The sequence below is a fragment of the Ranitomeya variabilis genome, chromosome 2, assembly GCF_051348905.1.
Source record: "Ranitomeya variabilis isolate aRanVar5 chromosome 2, aRanVar5.hap1, whole genome shotgun sequence".
In the NCBI taxonomy this organism is placed as follows: Eukaryota; Metazoa; Chordata; class Amphibia; order Anura; family Dendrobatidae; genus Ranitomeya; species Ranitomeya variabilis.
In genome coordinates this window covers 914,530,194-914,550,648 of record NC_135233.1, presented here as the reverse complement: position 1 = coordinate 914,550,648, position 20,455 = coordinate 914,530,194, and the positions used below count along the sequence as shown (strand labels likewise).

The window sequence follows — 20,455 nt, the reverse complement described above, 5'->3', positions numbered from 1 at the left end:
AGTGACTAACTTCAATGTTTCCTTCATTGGCTGCCAGCTTTAATGGAGTAAAGCCATCATTATTTTCCAAATGCTCCGCGCACCGAGAATCCTTGAGTGGCACAAGGTCTAGGATCCAGTCGTACATGTGACAGGCCAGCTCTTTATTTTGTTGCAGGACTAGCGTATGAAACACAGTGTTCCCTGAAACAAATCAGTGCAGATGTAAAATATATTTATTTCACCTAGTGCCTTCCCTATGGAAAATAAAACTAACAATTGTCACGATGTAGTATCTGATCTAGGGGTAGATGTGTCTTAGTAACAAGTGTTGCAGATAATAAAAACTCAAACCTGTCATTTCCTCTACCATATAGTAGTGGTTAAAATTTTAGGACACTAAATCCTGCTCTCATCACTTCACTTCTATACCTTATAGTTACATAAAGCAGAATATATTTGACAGATTTTGGATGCAATATATTTTGGAAAAGCTTTAACAGCTATGCAATTTGCAAGTTAAATGAGTACCGTATATTTCATCAGCTGTGAAACAAAGTCAGTACTACTTAAAATAAAGTAAAAAAGAATGTACCAAGTGAGTCTTGAGCAGTAACAGGTGCACCATACTTTACAAGCAGGAGTTTTGTGATTTCTTCATTCCCTGTGCATGCTGCAAATGATAATGGATATTCTCCTAGAGAAGTAAAGAAGTATGCAACATTATATTGAGAAATATAAATATATATAATACACCATGGAAGCAATTGTGCTCTAAAAAGAAATAATAGTAAAACTTCTTAAGTTACTAATACTATGCACAAAATTTATCAATCTGTACACAACAAGTACATAACTACAGAATTATTTTAAAGGGAACCTGTCACCCCCAAAATTAAAGGTGAGCTAAGCCCACCAGCATCAGGGGCTTATCTACAGCATTCTGTAATGCTGTAGATAAGCCCCCGGTGTATCCTGAAAGATGAGACAAAGAGGTAGATTATACTCACCCAGGGGTGGTCCCGCTGCAGTCCAGTCCAATGGGCATGGCAGTCCAGTCCGGGGTCTCCCATCTTCTCACGATGACGTTCTCTTCTTGTCGTCATGCTGCAGCTCCGGGGCAGCCGTACTTTGTCTGCGCTGTTGAGGGCAGAGTAAAGTACTGCAGAGCGCAGGCGTCGGGAAAGGTCAGAGAGGCCCAGCACCTGCGCACTGCAGTACTTTGCTCTGCCCTCAACAGCGCAGACAAAGTACGCTTGCGCCGGAGCCACAGCATTAAGACAAGAATAGGACGTCATCCTATGAAGATAGGAGGCCCCGGACCGCGACGCCCATCGGATCGGACCGCCTGCCCAGGTGAGTATAATCTAACCTCTTTTTCTCATCTTTCAGGATACATCAGGGGTTTATCTACAGCATTACAGAATGCTGTAGATAAGCCCCTGATGCCGGTGGGCTTAGCTCACCTTCGATTTTGGGGGGTGACAGGTTCCCTTTAAATAACATTGAACTGCATAAAATTTTAGTTTTAAGAAGACATGGTTGCCCATCAGTCACCATTTGGCTCCACTAACATCTAGGTCCCTGGCTCTTTCACAAATACTGTAGATTCGACAGGCTGCATACACAATGTATTTTAAGCTCTGATTTAAAGAGTAACTCATTTTTTCCCATTTTAAAGGGAACCTGACAGCAGATGCATGCTGCCCGAACCACAAGCAGCATGTATCACACACCAGTTTTATGAGGTGAGCCATGTATTTTTGCTGCCTTTTTGCAGAAAACGGATGATGATGAACAATTGATAAGATCAATACACTAGATCTTGTATTCAGATCTATCAACTTTGATTCGGGGACAGCAGAGTCTTTGAGTGGGGGAGAACAGAGTGTGCACACTTGTAATTCAGGAGACCAAATACAATGCACAGGAGGCACAAGGCGGAAACAATCAAGGAACGATTTATTTCTATCTGATATAAGCGAGAATTCACAGTGGTTAGGAAATAGTTAATAACATAAAACAGCGTAAGCAGCAGTAAACCATACGACAATACATACAATGAATTTTAGAATACAATTAAAATAAGAGAAATGTCTCTCAAGAATTATGTTTATGACCTTACTACAAGGGTAGTACGCTCGCTCCTAGAAGCTACTAAACTAGCTCTTCTTGCAACTATGGCCCTAGCAGGGGTCACCAGGTTTTCCTGTTAGGCCACAAGTCCTCTTTAAAAGTCTATCAAGGAACTTTGAGTTTCCTGTGTACCAACCGCCACCCTGTACCGTACGTTATGGCTGGAAGTGACAGCTTTGCTCACTAGTGTTGTCCTTCTGTAACTGCAGGCACCCTACTTTAGTCACCATCTCCTCATGGATCTTTGATGCTTGACTGATGGCAGGTATCTACTAGGCCTGGGGAAGACATGGTTGGGTCCCAGTTCTTGATAGGGGTCATCTAGGCTCCGATTCTTGACTGTCATAGGGTGCAGGTTCTGGTCTTGGACACATAGTCAGCCCTCTGGAATTCACTGGGTGTCGCCCGGGCTTTGTCCGACGTCGGCCAGCATCTGGCTGGCTCATGCTCCCTGCTGTGGCATATCACACAGGCTTCAGCGTTGTCTCTGGCTCACATCCGCACTGCTCTTCTGCTTGTTCCCAAATTTCAGTGCGGTTTGGTACGCAGGACTTTCACATGCAAGAACTCCATCATACAGGGCACCTGACCATGTCCCGCACATGAACTCGTTCCCCTGCAACTATTTTGGTGCAAGTTTGTTCCTGCATGGTCAAATCACACAGGGGTTCTTCAGGGGTACCGTCACTTCCTCTTACATGCTCTGCCTATTGGCAGCCACAGTAAGAGGAGTGCAGGTGTGGAATTTGCATAACAGTCTCACTGAAAATATAATGATGCTGGAGCCACAGAGAGCGCTGTGCAGCAGAAGCACTCGGTAAATCAGACCTGCAGGCCATTGCCCTGGCGCAAATGCTTGTAAGAGGGCAAGAGAGGGGGTTGAGCATTCTTCAAGTTTATGCGCTTTGTCTTCTTTATAGCATCCATACTGAGAGGAGATCGGCACAACGTTCTCTGTGGCTCCAGAATCATTTACAGTCACTTTGAGAGGACTGTGCAGACCCTGCTCTTGCTCACGTCTGACTGTGGTTGCTATAAAGAAGACAGCGTGTGTATTCTATGAATCCCGCACCCCTCCACTTTCCTCCCAGAACCCTGGACAGCAGATCTGATTTGCATGGAGTAGCACCCGCACAGCATTCTGTGTGGCTCTGGAATTCAAACACAATGGGAGGAAGCTCACAGAGCATGCTCAGCTCCACCTCTCCTCTCACGGTCACTGCTAGAAGAAAGATCAGGCACAATGTACTCCCCCAAAACTCGAAATCGGTAAATTTGTACAACTGATATTGAATATGGACTTCAGCAGTCATTTCAGCACAGTTTAGCATCTACAGGGTGGGCCATTTATATGGATACACCTGGGTGGGCCATGTATATGAATACACCTAAATAAAATGGGAATGGTTGGTGATATCAACTTCCTGTTTGTGGCATATTAGTATATGGGAGGAGGGAAACTTTTCAAGATGGGTGGTGAACATGGCGGCCATTTTGAAGTCTGCCATTTTTGAATGAAACTTTATAAATGGCCCATCCAGGTGTATCCATATAAATGGCCCACCCTGTATTTTCTTCATGAAGGCTGCAACATAAGATAATTAACCCTATTGCAATAATTTTGCATGTTACATATCCAGCATTACAATCAAAGTTTAGTTACTCTTTAACACTTGCATTTTTGGTTTTAAGTGAAATCAATATTAAAACAGACTCAGACATACAGAATAACATTAACATTTATGTGCTATTTAAATAGCAATACTTTCCAAGGTGACCCTATCTGCAACCCAAGGGACTAAGCATGTCCAGCACAGATGTAAATCGTATGGCAGTCTGTTTCTGGAAGTATATAATCAGTTTAGCTTTTTAGTGTAACCATCCCATTGATACAATATCACAGCTTGGAAACAGAAACTCCGAAAATTGCATTTGGCATTCATCCTATCAAAGGCATAACTTTCACCATCATTCTGTCACAGCAGAGAGAAAGACACCTAAATTTAAAATTTAGCAAGGGCTTGAAAGCAGTAAATGGCACAATGATGAAGAGCTTTCTACACACTAATGAACAATCATTTGGACAAGTAATGTGGGAACTGATTGCCGAGGATATGTGGAGCAATGATCTAAGTATATCTGAATGGCTGAAATTATTGCATACTTTACCCTGAATAAATGCAACTCATGAACTTGGCACAAATGCAGAAGAGACAGAAGGCACAGTTGTATGAATATTTATGGTAAGTGAAAAATGAGACTTGATTGCCAAAGTCATTTTTCCCAGTTAAGGGAAGACTTTGAATAGTTTTAATATGGTCACTTCAAGTACATTCAAAGAAAAGGTTGGTGACAATTCCCAGGGCAGTAAAATGTGATCTCTCATATGGACACCGTCATATGTGAAAGGTGTAAAATCTTCTTGTTTTCCATATCCTCAATATATTGAGTACACATATAGTTGACGTCTAACACAAAATCATTTTTGCAAATGTGACTGACTATGGTTCAGACTCAACTGCAAAGATAAATGTAGCAAAGGTATTTTAATGTCACCCATATGCTGTACCTAATACAATGCTAGCAAAAAATATGTCCAAATCTGTGAGTACTTACAGTGGGGAAAATAAGTATTTGATACACTGCTGATTTTGCAAATTTTCCCACCTACAAAGAATGGACAGGTCTGTAGTTTTTATTGTAGGTACACTTCAACTATGAGAGACAGAATCTTAAAAAAAATCCAGAAAATAACAATTTTTACATAATTCATTTGCATATTGTATTGCCTGAAATAAGTATTTGATACAATAGAAAAACAGAACTTAATATTTGGTACAGAAACCTTTGTTTGCATTTACAGAGGTCAGATGTTTCCTGTAGTTTTTGACCAAGTCTGCACACACTGCAGCAGGGATTTTGGCTCACTCTTCCATACAGATCTTCTCCAGATCTTTCAAATTTCAGGGCTGTTGCTGGGCAACATTGAATTTCAGCTCCCTCCAAAGATTTTCTATTGGGTTTAGGCCACTCCAGGACTTTGAAATGCTTCTTGTGGAGACACTCCTTAGTTGCCCTGGCTGTATGTTTGGGGGTCATTGTAAAGCTGGAAGACCCAGTCCCATCTTCAATGCTCTTAACTGATGGATAGAGGTTGTTGGCCAAAATATCGCAATACATGACCCCATCCATCCTCCCTTCAATACGGTGCAGTCATCCTGTCCCCTTTGCAGAACAGCCCCACCAAAGTATGGTGTTTCCCCCACCATGCTTCACGGTTGGGATGGTGTTCTTGGGGTTGTAGTCATCCTTCTTCTTCCTCCAAACATGGTGAGTGGAGTTGATATCAAAAAGTTCTATTTTGGTCTGACCACATGACCTTCTCCCATACCTTCTCTGGATCATCCAGATGGTCATTAGTGAACTTCAAATGGGCCTGCACATGTGCTGGCATGAGAAGGGAGACCTTGCATTCCCTGCGTAGTGTGTTAGCAACAGTAATATTTGAGATTGTAGTCCCAGCTCTCTTCAGATCATTGACCAGGTCCTCCCGTGTAGTTCTGTCATAGACACATGGACTGCCAAGGGCTCATTCACTGTTCTTGCATGGGAGTCCTCTTGTGCCTGTGTGTGCCTCAGGCATGAATGTTAAGATTTTCTCACAGTTAGGTTCCCAGCAATCATACATTTATAACTAATCTTGCAGATGGTTTGTACATTTTCATGGAACAACAAATTTAAATTGTACAGTGTTACTTGTCAACTGACTTTGAAATAATTGCCCCGGCAATGGCAATAAGACATTGCTTTCCACTAAAGGCAATAAGACATTGCTTTCCACTAAACCTTTGTTAAGTCCTTTTCAGTCCCTGGCTTACTAGAAGTAGGCATCCGAGTGAATGACACGCAACACAAAAGATTGTGTGATCATAACAGGGAAAGCTCAGGAGCCCGTCTGACTCACCGGGTGCTCACCCCTCCTTTATACAGAGAAGAGTTATACATTTTAAGACATGCGCACAAGCGCTCATATTCTCTTACAAAGCTTATCTATACTGTGAAATTTACGACCTCTAGTATGTAGGTAAAAAGTTACATCAGTCGAGAAGGAATGCGTCCATAAAAAAGAAATGTCAACTTTGCTCTAGTTTCTTCTGATAAGAAGTCAGATGTTTCAGGACAAAGACACAATGGATTCTTTCAGTCTAATCTCTACAATTCCCCCCTTTGACATATTCTTTTTTTATTAATTACCAAAGGGCCAAAGACAAAGCCTTTATTTTTGGTATTACACATGTACACGCTTATATCATTAATAAGAGAATCAAATCTAGTATCAATTCTTCCGTTTAACTCTCACAACCTTTTCTTTGTTTTGCAATAAGTATACTAAAATATAAAAAAACAAAGATTAGTACAGTAATATTAATTAGAATCACTAGAGGATAACATAAGAATAAAGAAAAAAAAAACTTTATACTCTTGCATCTATTACACAAAGTTTATCTGTGCATACTGAGATACCCTTGAGCACAATCTGGAATAGTACGTATATGACTACAATAATTATAACTATATGTATTATGCTCTGCATAATCCCAGCAACCCACCCACCGATTCCTCTGAACCAGTTGGCTGGGTTAAGAAAAGAAAAGGTATCTGACCACCAGCTATCCTTATTCTGGTCATTATCTTTGTCATACTGATCTCTGAGTCGTTGTACGTCCTTTAATTTAAATGTCATGTACTAATTTTCTATGATGTTGCACGAATCTATTATTCAAAGGGGTTAAAGAATTCAGTCTATCCCATGCCTCCGTTGAGGTTAATACTATTAACATCAATATTCTGAGTTTTATACTGCTCTTTTGCAATGGCTTGCATGTATCCATGATGCCTTTCCTTCAAGCTTGACTGATGTAGGTGTTGTCAACAGGACTTGGAAGGGTCCGTCAAACCTTGGTTCAAGAGCCTTTCTGGTGTGTCTTTTTACATAGACTTGATCACCTGGTTCCAACTTGTGACTTCCTTCAGTGTTGTCAGGATCTGGAAGGGAAGCAAAAAACTTGTGCATGCACCTTAGTTAATTGTTTCTGAAGATTTTGCACATAAGAAGTCAATGACTCAATATTTAACACAAGTTGTTGTGGAAAATAACATCCTAAATTGGCAGTCCTGCCAAACAAAATTTCATATGGAGACAGTTTAGTCTTACCCCTTGGGGTATTGCGTATTGAATAAAGGGCCAGTGGAAGGCATTCTGTCCAAGGCTTTCCTGTTTCAGCCATGGCTTTCTGTATTTTTAATTTTAAAGTTCCATTCATGCGTTCCACCTTTCCAGAACTTTGAGGATGGTATGGAGTGTGTAACTGACTTTCAACACCCAACATTTTCAGTACATTTTGAAATATTTCTCCAGTGAAATGAGTACCCCTATCTGACTCGATCACTTCAGGGAGACCGTAACGGGGTATCAGTTCGGCAACTAGCTTTACAGCAGTGTTTTTAGCTGAAGCCTTCCGAACTGGATAGGCCTCTGGCCACCCTGGGAACATGTCCACACACACCAACACATACTCATACCCATTACTTTTTGGCAGCTGGATAAAGTCTATTTGTAATCGCTGAAACGGATAGAGAGGTCGGACGTGGTGCTTCATAGGGGTCTTTGTTGTCTGTCCGGGATTATGTGCCAGGCATATAACGCATGCAGCACAATAGTCTCTTGCGTAGTTGCCAAAACCTGGAGCCAACCAGACTTGCTTTGCCAGTAGTGTCATTGCATTTGCAGACACATGAGTAGGGTGGTGCAGTCCACCAACTACAATCGGATACCAGGCTCTAGGTAGACATATTAGTCCATCTTTCTTCCAAATTCCTGCTTGTTCTTCTGCCCCTTCCTTTTTCCACCTGTCCCTCTCCTCTTCTCCTGCATCTTCCTGTGCTTGTCTCAGTCTATCTTCAGTATTTTCTGTGGGGTTTACAGTATGAACCTGCTGTAAGGGTTTAACTGCTGCTGCTTTGGCTGCTTTATCAGCCCTATCATTTCCCCTAGATTCCCTAGTGTCGAGTCTCACATGTGCAGCTACCTTGATTACTGCTACTTCTTTTGTTTCTTGTGCAGCCTCTAAGATCTGTTTGATCAAAGAAGCATGTTTTACAGGTTGTCCTGACGCTGTCATGTAACCTCTAGCTCTCCAGATTACTCCAAAATCAAACACAATACCATGTGCATACCTAGAATCAGTGTATATATTAGCTGTCTGATTCTCAGCTATTTTTAGCGCTTCAATCAATGCTGTCAGTTCTGCTTCTTGTGCAGACTGTTTCGGTGGAAGAGGTTCTGCTTTGAGAGTTTCAGATTCTGACACAACTGCATACCCTGTATGGAAGTTACCTGTGTCATCTGCAAACCTACTACCATCTATAAACAGCTCTAAATCTGGATTTTGAAGTGGTGTTTCGGATACATTGGGTAAGCCTACCGTTTCTTGTAAAATGAGCTCTGTACAATCATGTGTGTCTGTAGGGAAAAAATTTGCGTGTGGATCAGTGTCCTTATTCCCCCCTTCAGACTCGAGAGGTAGCAGTGTAGCTAAATTGAGAGTCTGAAGCCTTGCAAATGTGATAGTCTGGTAGCCCTAACGCTGGAGCTGAAACAAGGGCATCTTTTAATTGTTGGAATGAAATCTGACCTTCTTTTGTCAACAAATAAGGTTCATTTTTTACACAGTCATACAGTGGTTGCATTAGTTGACTGGCATGTATAATCCATTGTCTACAATGAGACACTATTCCTAAAAATGCTCGTAGCTGTTTATGATTTCTAGGCTCATTCATCTGTCTTATTGCTTCAGTTCTTTGAGGTGTAAGATGCTTTTTACCTTGAGAAATGCAATGACCTAGAAAGACCACTTTGGTCTGACAAACTTGTAGCTTTTGTCTATTCACTTTACACCCTTCTTTTCCTAGAAAACATAGTAAACTCACAGTAGACCTTTCTGCTGTTTTTAGATCTGGGCAGCAAAGTAGTATGTCATCCACATACTGCAAAATTACTACCTGTGTTTCAGGTCCAAACCTCTGAAGAACTGTTTGTAGGGCATTTGAATAAAGAGTAGGGGAGTGTATCATTCCCTGTGGAAGGCGTGTCCACGCCAACTGTTTGCCCTTAAATGTAAATGCAAACAAATGCCAACTGTCTTGGTGTAAAGGAACCGAGAAAAATGCATTTGAAAGATCTATTACAGTAAACACTTGAGAACTGGCTGGTATCTGTGATAGTAACGTATGAGGATTGGGTACAACTGGGGTGATTGGATCTAGAACTTTGTTTATTTCTCTTAGATCATGTACCATACGATATTTGGGCATAGAACTCTTATCAAGAGTTCTCTTCTTGACTGGATACAGAGGAGTGTTAGCAGGTGATTGTATCTCTACCAAAACTCCTTTCTCTCTATATCCCTCTATCTGTTTTGTAATTGCTAATTCCTGCTGGGCACTCACAGGGTATTGTCTGAGCTGTGGGAGAACAGTTCCTGGTTGCACAGATAATTTTACAGGAGAAATATGCAATAATCCCACATCAGTGTCACCCTGTGCCCACAGTGTTTCTGGGATCATTGAGAGGTCTAGATCTGTGGTGTACTCTTTTCTTCAGCATAATCCTCAAAAGCCTGAATTCTGACATATTGTTCTAATGTTTCTGCATCATCAGGGATAGTCAACATAACTGTGCCATCGTCCCTAAAATTGATGTTAGCTTCTAATTTCTTTAGTACATTAGTTCCTAACAGACATGTTGGGGCACCTCTGGCATACAAAAATCTGGATGCAAAACATTTAGGTCCTAATGAGACCTCTAGGGGCACAGTATATGGCAGTGTTCGAATTACCCCATCATAACCCTCAGCAAAAGTTGTTTGTTCTGAAATATCTTCCGGATTCGGAAGAAAATCTTGATTCAAAATTGAGGAAGTTGCACCTGTATCTATCAAAAATGGAATCTCTCTCCCCCCCCACATTCACCTGTATCATAGGTCTCCTAGCTGGTAGGGAAGTTTGTAACACATCGAGTCAATCTGAATCTGATATGGGACCATCTATGATGGTAGATTTCTGCTGATTGGCCGTTTGGAGAGGGTTATTTCTGGGAACAAATTTGCCTGACTTTATATCTGCCAACTTCTTCCTGCACTCTCTTTGGAAATGACCTGGCTTTTTACAGTAGTGGCAAGGAAAATTGTGTCTCACTCTTCCTCCTGTATTAGCTTGTGCTATTCTAACAGGCTTATGATTCTCTCTCATATCCATGGCTATTCCTAAACATCGCTGTTTCACAATATTTGGTTGTTCAATTGTTCTCCAATCTGGAGTAGAGGATTTAAATTTTTCTCTGATTTTTGGATCTAGCCCCTCTATTAATTGTTTTGTAAAAAGTCTCCTTACTGAAGCATCAGTCATATCCAATCCTTCATCCCTAAAGCTATTTTCTAGTTCTTGACTATATTCTTCAATACTTTGCCCAAATTTCTGCATAATCACACCTGTTGACCCCCTTTCCCTCTGTTTTCCTCCTTCTGTTCTTCCAGATGGTACAAATGATTGGGCTTTTGGATCTAGGTAAGGTGGTGGGATTATATTACAACTTTTTCCCTTTCCCATGATCCATTTGGAAGTGTCTGGATCATACTTCCAATTCTCCTCTTTAGCTGTTTTTGAGACCTCTATCATACAGTGTATGATTTCTTCCCACCCATTGTCTTTGATAATTCCTCCTCTTTCTTTACTCAGTCTTTCCCATTCTGTACTGAACATAAGTGCTTCTGAAATTCCCAATTTTTCTCTCACTCTTCTAATCTGACTTCTGACTATCTTTCCACATCTTTCCTGTATGATATCTGCTGCTTCCACTTGTCCTAAGACAGTTTTGGTCTGTTTATTTCTCATTTTAGCTATTTCTACCCCAGGTGACGTTTGGACAATCACTGTGGTGATGTCTCGTTGCCTTCTCTCCTAGGGAGCTAAAATATTGAAGAGCTCGTCTGCTCCGTTTCTTCTAATATGCAGGACGTACTTAAGTGCTATTATGCACACAAACCCAGCAACACCATACAGATCACAAAACTTTCTGTGTCAGTTAGCATACTTGTCCCAGGCTCATGAAAACCGCGTCCTGGGCTCATTCTATCACACCTTATCCAGGGAATGTAGAAACAAGTTCTATAGGAGAGTCAAGCATGGGCGGAGGTCTCCCAGAAGGACGCTACCTCATAACCCAGTTAGGCTGACTTCACCAATAACCTTGTTCTAACAATCGTGGCTTATTGTTCTACGTACTTCTATTCTTCTTTCACAACATGTCACAACCTTCACACTGTTCACACACTGTTCACACACTGCTCACACACTGCCAGGGACTAGACTCATAAATCTATACAATATGGTAACCCGAGTTTTATAGGTATCTACTCACTACTAGACTAACCCAGCGTGACACGGCTCATAGAGATCTTTCGGATAATACAGGGCAGATAAAAGAGAACTAATAATGTCTCTTACCTGGCCAGGTATTTCAGTTCATTTGCCGTCCATTATCCCAGATCTCCGTTGTCCGTATCCGCAGGTAAATCTCGAGCAAACACTCTCTCCTCAGGTCCCTGTTCAGGCGCCAAGAAATGTTAAGTCCTTTTCAGTCCCTGGCTTACTAGAAGTAGGCATCCGAGTGAATGACACGCAACACAAAAGATTGTGTGATCATAACAGGGAAAGCTCAGGAGCCCGTCTGACTCACCGGGTGCTCACCCCTCCTTTATACAGAGAAGAGTTATACATTTTAAGACATGCGCACAAGCGCTCATATTCTCTTACAAAGCTTATCTATACTGTGAAATTTACGACCTCTAGTATGTAGGTAAAAAGTTACATCAGTCGAGAAGGAATGCGTCCATAAAAAAGAAATGTCAACTTTGCTCTAGTTTCTTCTGATAAGAAGTCAGATGTTTCAGGACAAAGACACAATGGATTCTTTCAGTCTAATCTCTACACCTTCATGGTCAAATTTCTGTCAGCACATTGGTCCATCAAAGGATCCCTTGTAATATTTTGACAATCCCATTCCAGTTCCACTTCAATAGGGGAGAAATTATGTGCTCTTCCTAATTAGCTACTATATAGATACTAAACATCAACTAAAAGATTAGTAGTTTGTTAGGAGATAATATTGAAATCAACACCTATTACTGGTCTTGTCTTTCATTTGGATGTGCAATTTGATTCTACGCCCATTGAATACATTCTAGTATTATAAACCAACAAACAATGAATGCACAGTTTTTGCTTTGGGAACAGATTTTCTGATCTTTGCTGTCCTAATTGAATATTCAGTTCTTGACTCCTATCAAGGACCAGATGAGGTAAAGGGGATTCGATTATTATATAATCCCTCCACAAACACAGTATTGTGATTTAAACAAAGAGTACCTCTCGTTTCTGGTGACTTTCAGAATAAGCTGTCCTAAATGTGTACATAAGGAGCAATACTATATATGTCCATTATATTCCTTGCATCCATATTTCACCAGTTTTCTCCTCTGCAGGCTTTATCTATAATTTTTAGTTTTCTCTGAGTTGGTGGGTAGAGACTTACTTCTATAATATCCTGTATACTCTGTACACACAGAAATAATAATACATTTTATTTCTATAATGTCAACATATTCAGCAGTACTTTATATTTCAAAGAGTAGTTTTACAAACAATAAAGGCATAACAGAGTAACCGTAATTCAACAGATACCAAGAGGAGTGAGGGGGCCTGCTCAAAAGCTTACTGTCATGATTCTGTTGTCAAGTGACTCGTGAACAGGGGCTCATTCACTATCCCTAACACGAGGGGGCACCCTAGCTCGCCCTGTTCCCCTGGTTACTTCTGAAGGTGAAGATGCCAGGGCCACATACCTTGCCTTAGCTCCTGAATCTGCCCTCAGTCTGTACCCCTCCCCCACCCAGGGAAAAGGGGAGTAGTAGTGCACCATAGTACACCAACCAGACTAGCAAGAATACGAAAAGGGGAAACAAAAAATACCAAACATACAAATATACACTCACATATAACAGAGGTATGCACAGGAGAGTGGATGATGGGGTAAAACCAAGGTATGAGAAGAAAGGGAATTGGAAAAAAAAAGGAAAAAGGAGACGCCAATAGAGGTGCACACACCTGATATATATGTGAAAAAAAACAGCTTTATTGAAGCTACAAATATAAAACACATTTAAAAACATTTAAAGCACATACAAATCATGGCTCAATGGGGTCATAATGGCTAGGTATAAACATAGGTCGATGAATAATGCTGTAGGTGTTAATGGCTTGCTAATATCATAGCTGTTAAAACTAGGAATAGTATGCAAACTATATCTAGAAAAGTTGATGTATCATAGGCATAATAATAAATAATATAAGACTAAAATGTAGCCCATATATTTGATATAGTTAAATACAGTGCCTACAAGTAGTATTCAACCCCCTGCAGATTTAGCAGGTTTACACATTTGGAATTAACTTGGCATTGTGACATTTGGACTGTAGATCAGCCTGGAAGTGTGAAATGCACTGCAGCAAAAAAGAATGTTATTTCTTTGTTTATTTTTTTGTTAAATTGGGAAAAGTTTTTTCAGAGGGTCATTTATTATTCAACCCCTCAACCCACCAGAATTCTGTTTGGTTCCCCTAAAGTATTAAGAAGTAGTTCAGGCACAAAGAACAATGAGCTTCACATGTTTGGATTAATTATCTCTTTTTCCAGCCTTTTCTGACTATTTAAGACCCTCCCCAAACTTGTGAACAGCACTCAAACATGGTCAACATGGGAAAGACAAAGGAGCATTCCAAGGCCATCAGAGACAAGATCGTGGAGGGTCACAAGGCTGGCAAGGGGTACAAAACCCTTTCCAAGGAGTTGGGCCTACCTGTCTCTACTGTTGGGAGCATCATCCGGAAGTGGAAGGCTTATGGAACTACTGTTAGCCTTCCACGGCCTGGACAGCCTTTGAAAGTTTCCTCCCGTGCCGAGGCCAGGCTTGTCCGAAGAGTCAAGGCTAACCCAAGGACAACAAGGAAGGAGCTCCGGGAAGATCTCATGGCAGTGGGGACATTGGTTTCAGTCAATACCATAAGTAACGTACTCCACCGCAATGGTCTCCGTTCCAGACGAGCCCGTAAGGTACCTTTACTTTCAAAGCGTCATGTCAAGGCTCGTCTACAGCTTGCTCATGATCACTTGGAGGACTCTGAGACTGACTGGTTCAAGGTTCTCTGGTCTGATGAGACCAAGATCGAGATCTTTGGTGCCAACCACACACGTGATGTTTGGCGACTGGATAGCACTGCATACGACCCCAAGAATACCATCCCTACAGTCAAGCATGGTGGTGGCAGCATCATGCTGTGGGGCTGTTTCTCAGCCAAGGGGCCTGGCCATCTGGTCCGCATCCATGGGAAGATGGATAGCACAGCCTACCTGGAGATTTTGGCCAAGAACCTCCGCTCCTCCATCAAGGATCTTAAGATGGGTCGTCATTTCATCTTCCAAAAAGACAACGACCCAAAGCACACAGCCAAGAAAACCAAGGCCTGGTTCAAGAGGCAAAAAATCAAGGTGTTGCAGTGGCCTAGTCAGTCTCCTGACCTTAACCCAATTGAAAACTTTTGGAAGGAGCTCAAGATTAAAGTCCACATGAGACACCCAAAGAACCTAGATAACTTGGAGAAGATCTGCATGGAGGAGTGGGCCAAGATAACTCCAGAGACCTGTGCCGGCCTGATCAGGTCTTATAAAAGATGATTATTAGCTGTAATTGCAAACAAAGGTTATTCCACAAAATATTAAACCTAGGGGTTGAATAATAATTGACCCACACTTTTATGTTTAAAATTTATAAAAATTTAACTGAGCAACAAAACTTTTTGGTTTGTAAGATTTATGCATCTGTTAATAAATCCTGCTCTTGTTTGAAGTTTGAAGGCTCTAACTTATTTGCATCTTATTAAACCTGCTAAATCTGCAGGGGGTTGAATACTACTTGTAGGCACTGTATGTGCAAATTCACTGGTACAGCAAAGTTCCGCTTGATAAGCATACATGTGATCCAATAAAAAGCAATATCTAAATACAATCATGAGGACCAAATACATAACAGATAGTCAATATATAGCCATATGAAACAGCCCATAGAAGAAAGGGAATTATCACACTCACAAAACCAACAACAGTCACAGATAGATCCACCAAAAAGCCTTCTCAAAAAAACACCAACAACTATCCTTCAAGCCATGCAGCACAAGCTAGCTCTGACGATGTATGTTAGTCAGTACCCAGATTATATAGGAGACTAGATGGTGGCCCGATTCTAACGCATTGGGTATTCTAGAATATGTATGCGTAGTGTATAGCACAGCCCACGTAGTACATTGCACAGCCACGTAGTACATTGCACAGCCACGTAGTACATTGCGCAGCCCACGTAGTACATTGCGCAGCCCACGTACTACATTGCGCAGCCCACGTACTACATTGCGCAGTCCACGTAGTATATTGCGCAGCCCACATAGTATATTGCACAGCCCACGTAGTATATTGCGCAGCCCACGTTGTATATAGCACAGCCCACGTTGTATATAGCACAGCCCACGTTGTATATTGCGCAGCCCACGTTGTATATTGCGCAGCCCACGTTGTATATTGCGCAGCCCACGTTGTATAGTCACGTAGTATATTGCCCAGCCACGTAGTATATAGCATAGCCCACGTAGTATATTGCCCAGCCCATGTAGTATATTGCCCAGCTCATGTAGTATATTGCCCAGCTCATGTAGTATATTGCCCAGCCCATGTAGTATATTGCCCAGCCCATGTAGTATATTGCCCAGCCCATGTAGTATATTGCCCAGCTCATGTAGTATATTGCCCAGCTCATGTAGTATATTGCCCAGCCCATGTAGTATATTGCCCAGCTCATGTAGTATATTGCCCAGCCCACGTAGTATATAGCAATGTGTATAAACCAAAAAGACAAGGATCCCTAAAATATAACTTTTAATAAAACCAGTAAAAAACTCTATTTAACATGATCATAATGATTTAAAAAGTGAGAAGATATTCAATGTACCTAAAAAACATTAGGTCGCACTACAATGAGTACTGCCTGACAGTGGAGGTTGGCACCCTACTTTTCCTCGGTAGGCGCCCCCACTCCTCGACGGCTCACCCTTTTATTCCCTAGAAAATACTTACAAATAGAGAAAAATCTGGTGAACCCTAAAATACTGTCCTATAATACCACCTGCCTGGCAGTGGAGGTAGACACCCTAATTTACTGCGGTAGGTGCCCCTACTCAACGATGACTACCCCTAGGGTCCCTCACAATCCCTACAGTTTCGGATAGACAAAAGATAATGTCCCATATACACCTCTGATACCCATAAGAAAAAAAAGAAAAACAAGGAAAAAATAATAAGAAAAAATAAACAAAACCAAAATAATTAGTATAAGTTCAATTTGATATTAGTACCCACAGGGGAATACCATAAAGTTCAATGACCTGAATCACAAAGATATACGGGTAAACAGAGTGCAAAAGATGTATGTTTGTCCAGATACGGTTTTTACAACAGCACAGAAGTGCCTACAAAAATACAAATATCAGATATTAAACACGCACTCCTCTAACCAATAAACGAGTCCCATCTTGTCTCGCTATATGATGTCTGATAACATAAGAGTGCTCAATATGAGAGATTAATTACTCAATAATAACCAGATATATGCACCCATATGTTCACTGTGATCTAATAATCAACAGAATAATAATCAGCATCTGTTTTGCCACTACAAGATGTGAACAAACCATTAAATAGGTTTTTCTGGGTAGCAAGGACGTAATCACAGCCAATTATAGGCAAACAAATGAAGGAGAACTCTCTACCACAGCAAAAAAATAAATAAAACACAATCGTCCTGCTCATGCAGATAAATAAAGAGTATATAATGCCACCGCTATACTCATCTATTTGCTGGGGTCTCCAACCTATTCGTCCAGCTAGACCCAGAAGTGCGGATGATTCGATGAAGATGTACGTAATCGACATCTATTAGAAAGTCCCCAGACAATGCCCGACGCGTTTCCCCCCCATTGGGAATAACGGGGGTTCATCAGGGGTTGAGCAGCCACATACAAGATAAAGGAGCTCCTAATCTTAATTTACCGAGGTACTGCATTCAAGAGAATTTGCGCAGTTAGAGAGAAGTCTTGTAGACGGTAATGGGAGGTTATAATTATTGAGGATGCTAGTATTAGATTATTAGTGGAACAGAGGACACAGGTAGGGTGGTAGACACAGATTAGGGAGACTGTAGGGTGGTACGGAACTGTGGAGAGCTTTGTAGGTGACAGTGATAGTGAGTTTATATTGGACTCTGCAGCGGAGTCAGTGCCAGTTGCAATAACTGGCACAGGGTAGAGGCATCGGTGTTTTTAGACGATCATGTAAAATATGACTATATAAGGCAAAGTTCGGAGGTTCAACTTTTCCAGTTTTTGAAGTTTAGCTATTTTTATATGTTCCTTACCAAAGTAGAACAAGCATTCAATGCCCGGCACACAGTAAGTACAGGTGGCTCTGAAATTGCTGACATCTGCTCCATTTTTTAATAGCAAATGAACAATGTCCAGATCCTTTTGTAGAATTGCTATGTGAAGAGCGGTTTCACCTGATAATAAAAAATTATTACTTTATAAATCATGTGGATAATAAGGGACTATTTTCTACCACATATATAATGATAAGTGTAATGAGAGCGTATATGCTATGTATATGTGTACATATAATAATAAATAATAATCTTTATTTATATAGCGCCAACATATTCCGCAGAGCTTTACAGTTAAACAGTTTCAAACACAACAGTCATAAGTAACAGCGTTAACAATAATATAATGATTAAAGCAAAATAAAACAACCCTACTCTTCAGAGCTTACAATCTACAATGAGGTGGGGGAGATACAAAGTACAGGTGTGTATTTACAATGATGTATTTACAATGAAGGTCCAGCCATCTTCAGGGGGTGGGGGATAGATGGAGATAGTGAATGGGCTACACACGCACACTTACACATAAAATGACTTTAATTAGGGAACGTGATAGGCTGCTCTGAACAAATGTATTTTGAGGGAGCGCCTAAAACTGTGCAAGTTGTGGCTGGTCCTAATTTCTTGGGGTAGAGCATTCCAGAGGAGGAAGTTTTGGAGTCAGTAATGTGAGGTACGGATTAGTGCAGAGGTTAGTTGAAAGTCGTTTGCAGAGCGCAGCGATCGGCTAGGCCGATAGACAGAAATGAGGGAGGAGATGTAAGGGGGTGCCGCACTGTGGAGAGCTTTGTGGGTGAGAGCAAGTACTTGGAATTGGATCCTATAAATGGGCAGCCAGTGTAAAGACTGGCAAACAGCGAACGCGTACGAGTAACGATTAGCCAGATGAATGACCCTGGCTGCTGCATTAAGGATGGACTGGAGAGGGGAAAGTCGAGTAAGGGGGAGGCCAATTAATAGAGCGTTACAGTAGTCTAGGCGGGAGTGGATCAGGGCGACAGTGACGGTTTTTGTTGTTTCCATGGTGAGAAAAGGGTCGGATTCTAGAGATGTTCTTTAGGTGTAAGCGGCAAGAGTGGGCAAAAGATTGTATATGGGAGGTGAAGGAGAGATTGGTGTCAAACATAACACCCAGACAGCGCGCCTGCTGCCGGGGTGTTGTATGGTGCCATCTATGGAGAAAGAAAATGTTACATTTAGGGAGATTAGTGGACGGCGGGAGTAGAAGAAGTTCGGTTTTGGAAGGGTTGAGTTTCAGATAGTGAGCGGACATGATGTTGGAGACTGCAAACAGACAGTCACTGGCGTTCTGTAGTACAGCGGGGGTAAGATCAGGGGATGACCTGTATAGTTGTGTGTCATCAGTATAAAGATGGTACTGAAAGCCAAATCTGCTGATGGTCTGACCAATTGGGGCCGTGTAGAGGGAGAAGAGAAGGGGGCCAAGGACTGAGCCCTGAGGTACCTCAACAGTACCCCAGCGTATTCAGTTTAAACTACTAACACTGACCTACAAAGCCATCCATAAACTTTCTCCTTCATATATTTCTGAACTAATCTCTCAATATCTTCCCTCACGTAATCTCCAGTCCTCCCAAGACCTCCTTCTCTCCTCCACGCTTATTTGTTCCTCACCCAATCGCATCCAAGACTTTTTCCAGCTATCCCCCATCATCTGGAATTCTGTACCCCAACACATCCGGTTATCCACCACATTCGGATCCTTCAAACGGAACCTGAAAACCCATCTCTTCAAAGAAGCCTACAACCTCCAATGACCACACGACCACCTTAACATGATTGGAGCTACTGCAACCCCCGACCTACTGTCTCCTTCCCCACAATCCTGTAGAATGTAAGCCCACAAGGGCAGGGTCATCTCCCCTCTGTATCAGTCTGTCATTGTTAGTTTGGTTCACTGTAAGTGATATTTGTATTTTGATGTAACCCCATCTAGTGTACATGGAATTAATGGTGCTATACAAATAAATAATAATAATAATGCCTAGTGACTGGAGCCTAGAGAGTAGGAGACGGTGGTCAACAGTGTTGAAAGCTGCAGGAAGGTCAAGAAGAATGAGCAGAGAGTGGTCACCATTACATTTTGCTGTCAGAAGGTCGTTGGTCACTCTGATGAGTGCAGTTTCTGTCGAGTGTAGGGGGCGGAAGCCAGACTATGAAGGGTCTAGGAGGAAATGAGTGGAGAGGTAACAGGTAAGGCGGGAGTAGATCAGGCGCTCCAAGAGTTTAGAGATGAAGGGGATATTGGAGACTGGTCTGTAGTTGTTTGTGCAGGAAGGGTCGAGGGCAGGTTTCTTTAATAATGGAGTAATGATAGAGTGTTCAAGGAGGAGGGGAAAATGCCAGAGGAGAGGGAGAGATTAAAGATTGTAGTTAGGTGAGTTGTGATGACTGGAGAGAGAGACTGGAGGAGATGTGAGGGAATGGAGTCAGTAGTGCATGTAGTCGGACGAGAAGAAGAGAGGAGCTTGGAGGCTTCTTCCTCTGTGATGGGATCGAATGTGGATAGTGAGCCAGGGGAAATGCAGGGAGGGATGGGAGTCACTGCACTAGGTGGCTGGGAGTGGATTTCCTGACCGATATCATCTATTTTCTCTATAAAGTGAGAGGCCAGGAAATCAGCACAAATGTCTGTGAATGGGGCTTGTGCTTTTGGTTTGAGG

At 41.8% G+C, this 20,455-nt stretch overlaps 1 protein-coding gene across 1 annotated transcript in view; it reads right to left on the bottom strand.

Moving 5' to 3' along the window:
* LOC143810019 (transient receptor potential cation channel subfamily V member 6-like) overlaps positions 1-20,455 on the bottom strand; it is a 216,672-nt gene that overhangs the window by 122,749 nt on the left and 73,468 nt on the right. Inside the window, exons 6-8 of the mRNA XM_077292933.1 lie at positions 17,751-17,891; positions 575-676; positions 11-183 (exon numbers count right to left, since the gene is read on the bottom strand). Of these exons, the coding sequence (XP_077149048.1) occupies positions 11-183; positions 575-676; positions 17,751-17,891 (416 nt within the window). The remainder of the gene's footprint in view (positions 1-10; positions 184-574; positions 677-17,750; positions 17,892-20,455) is intronic.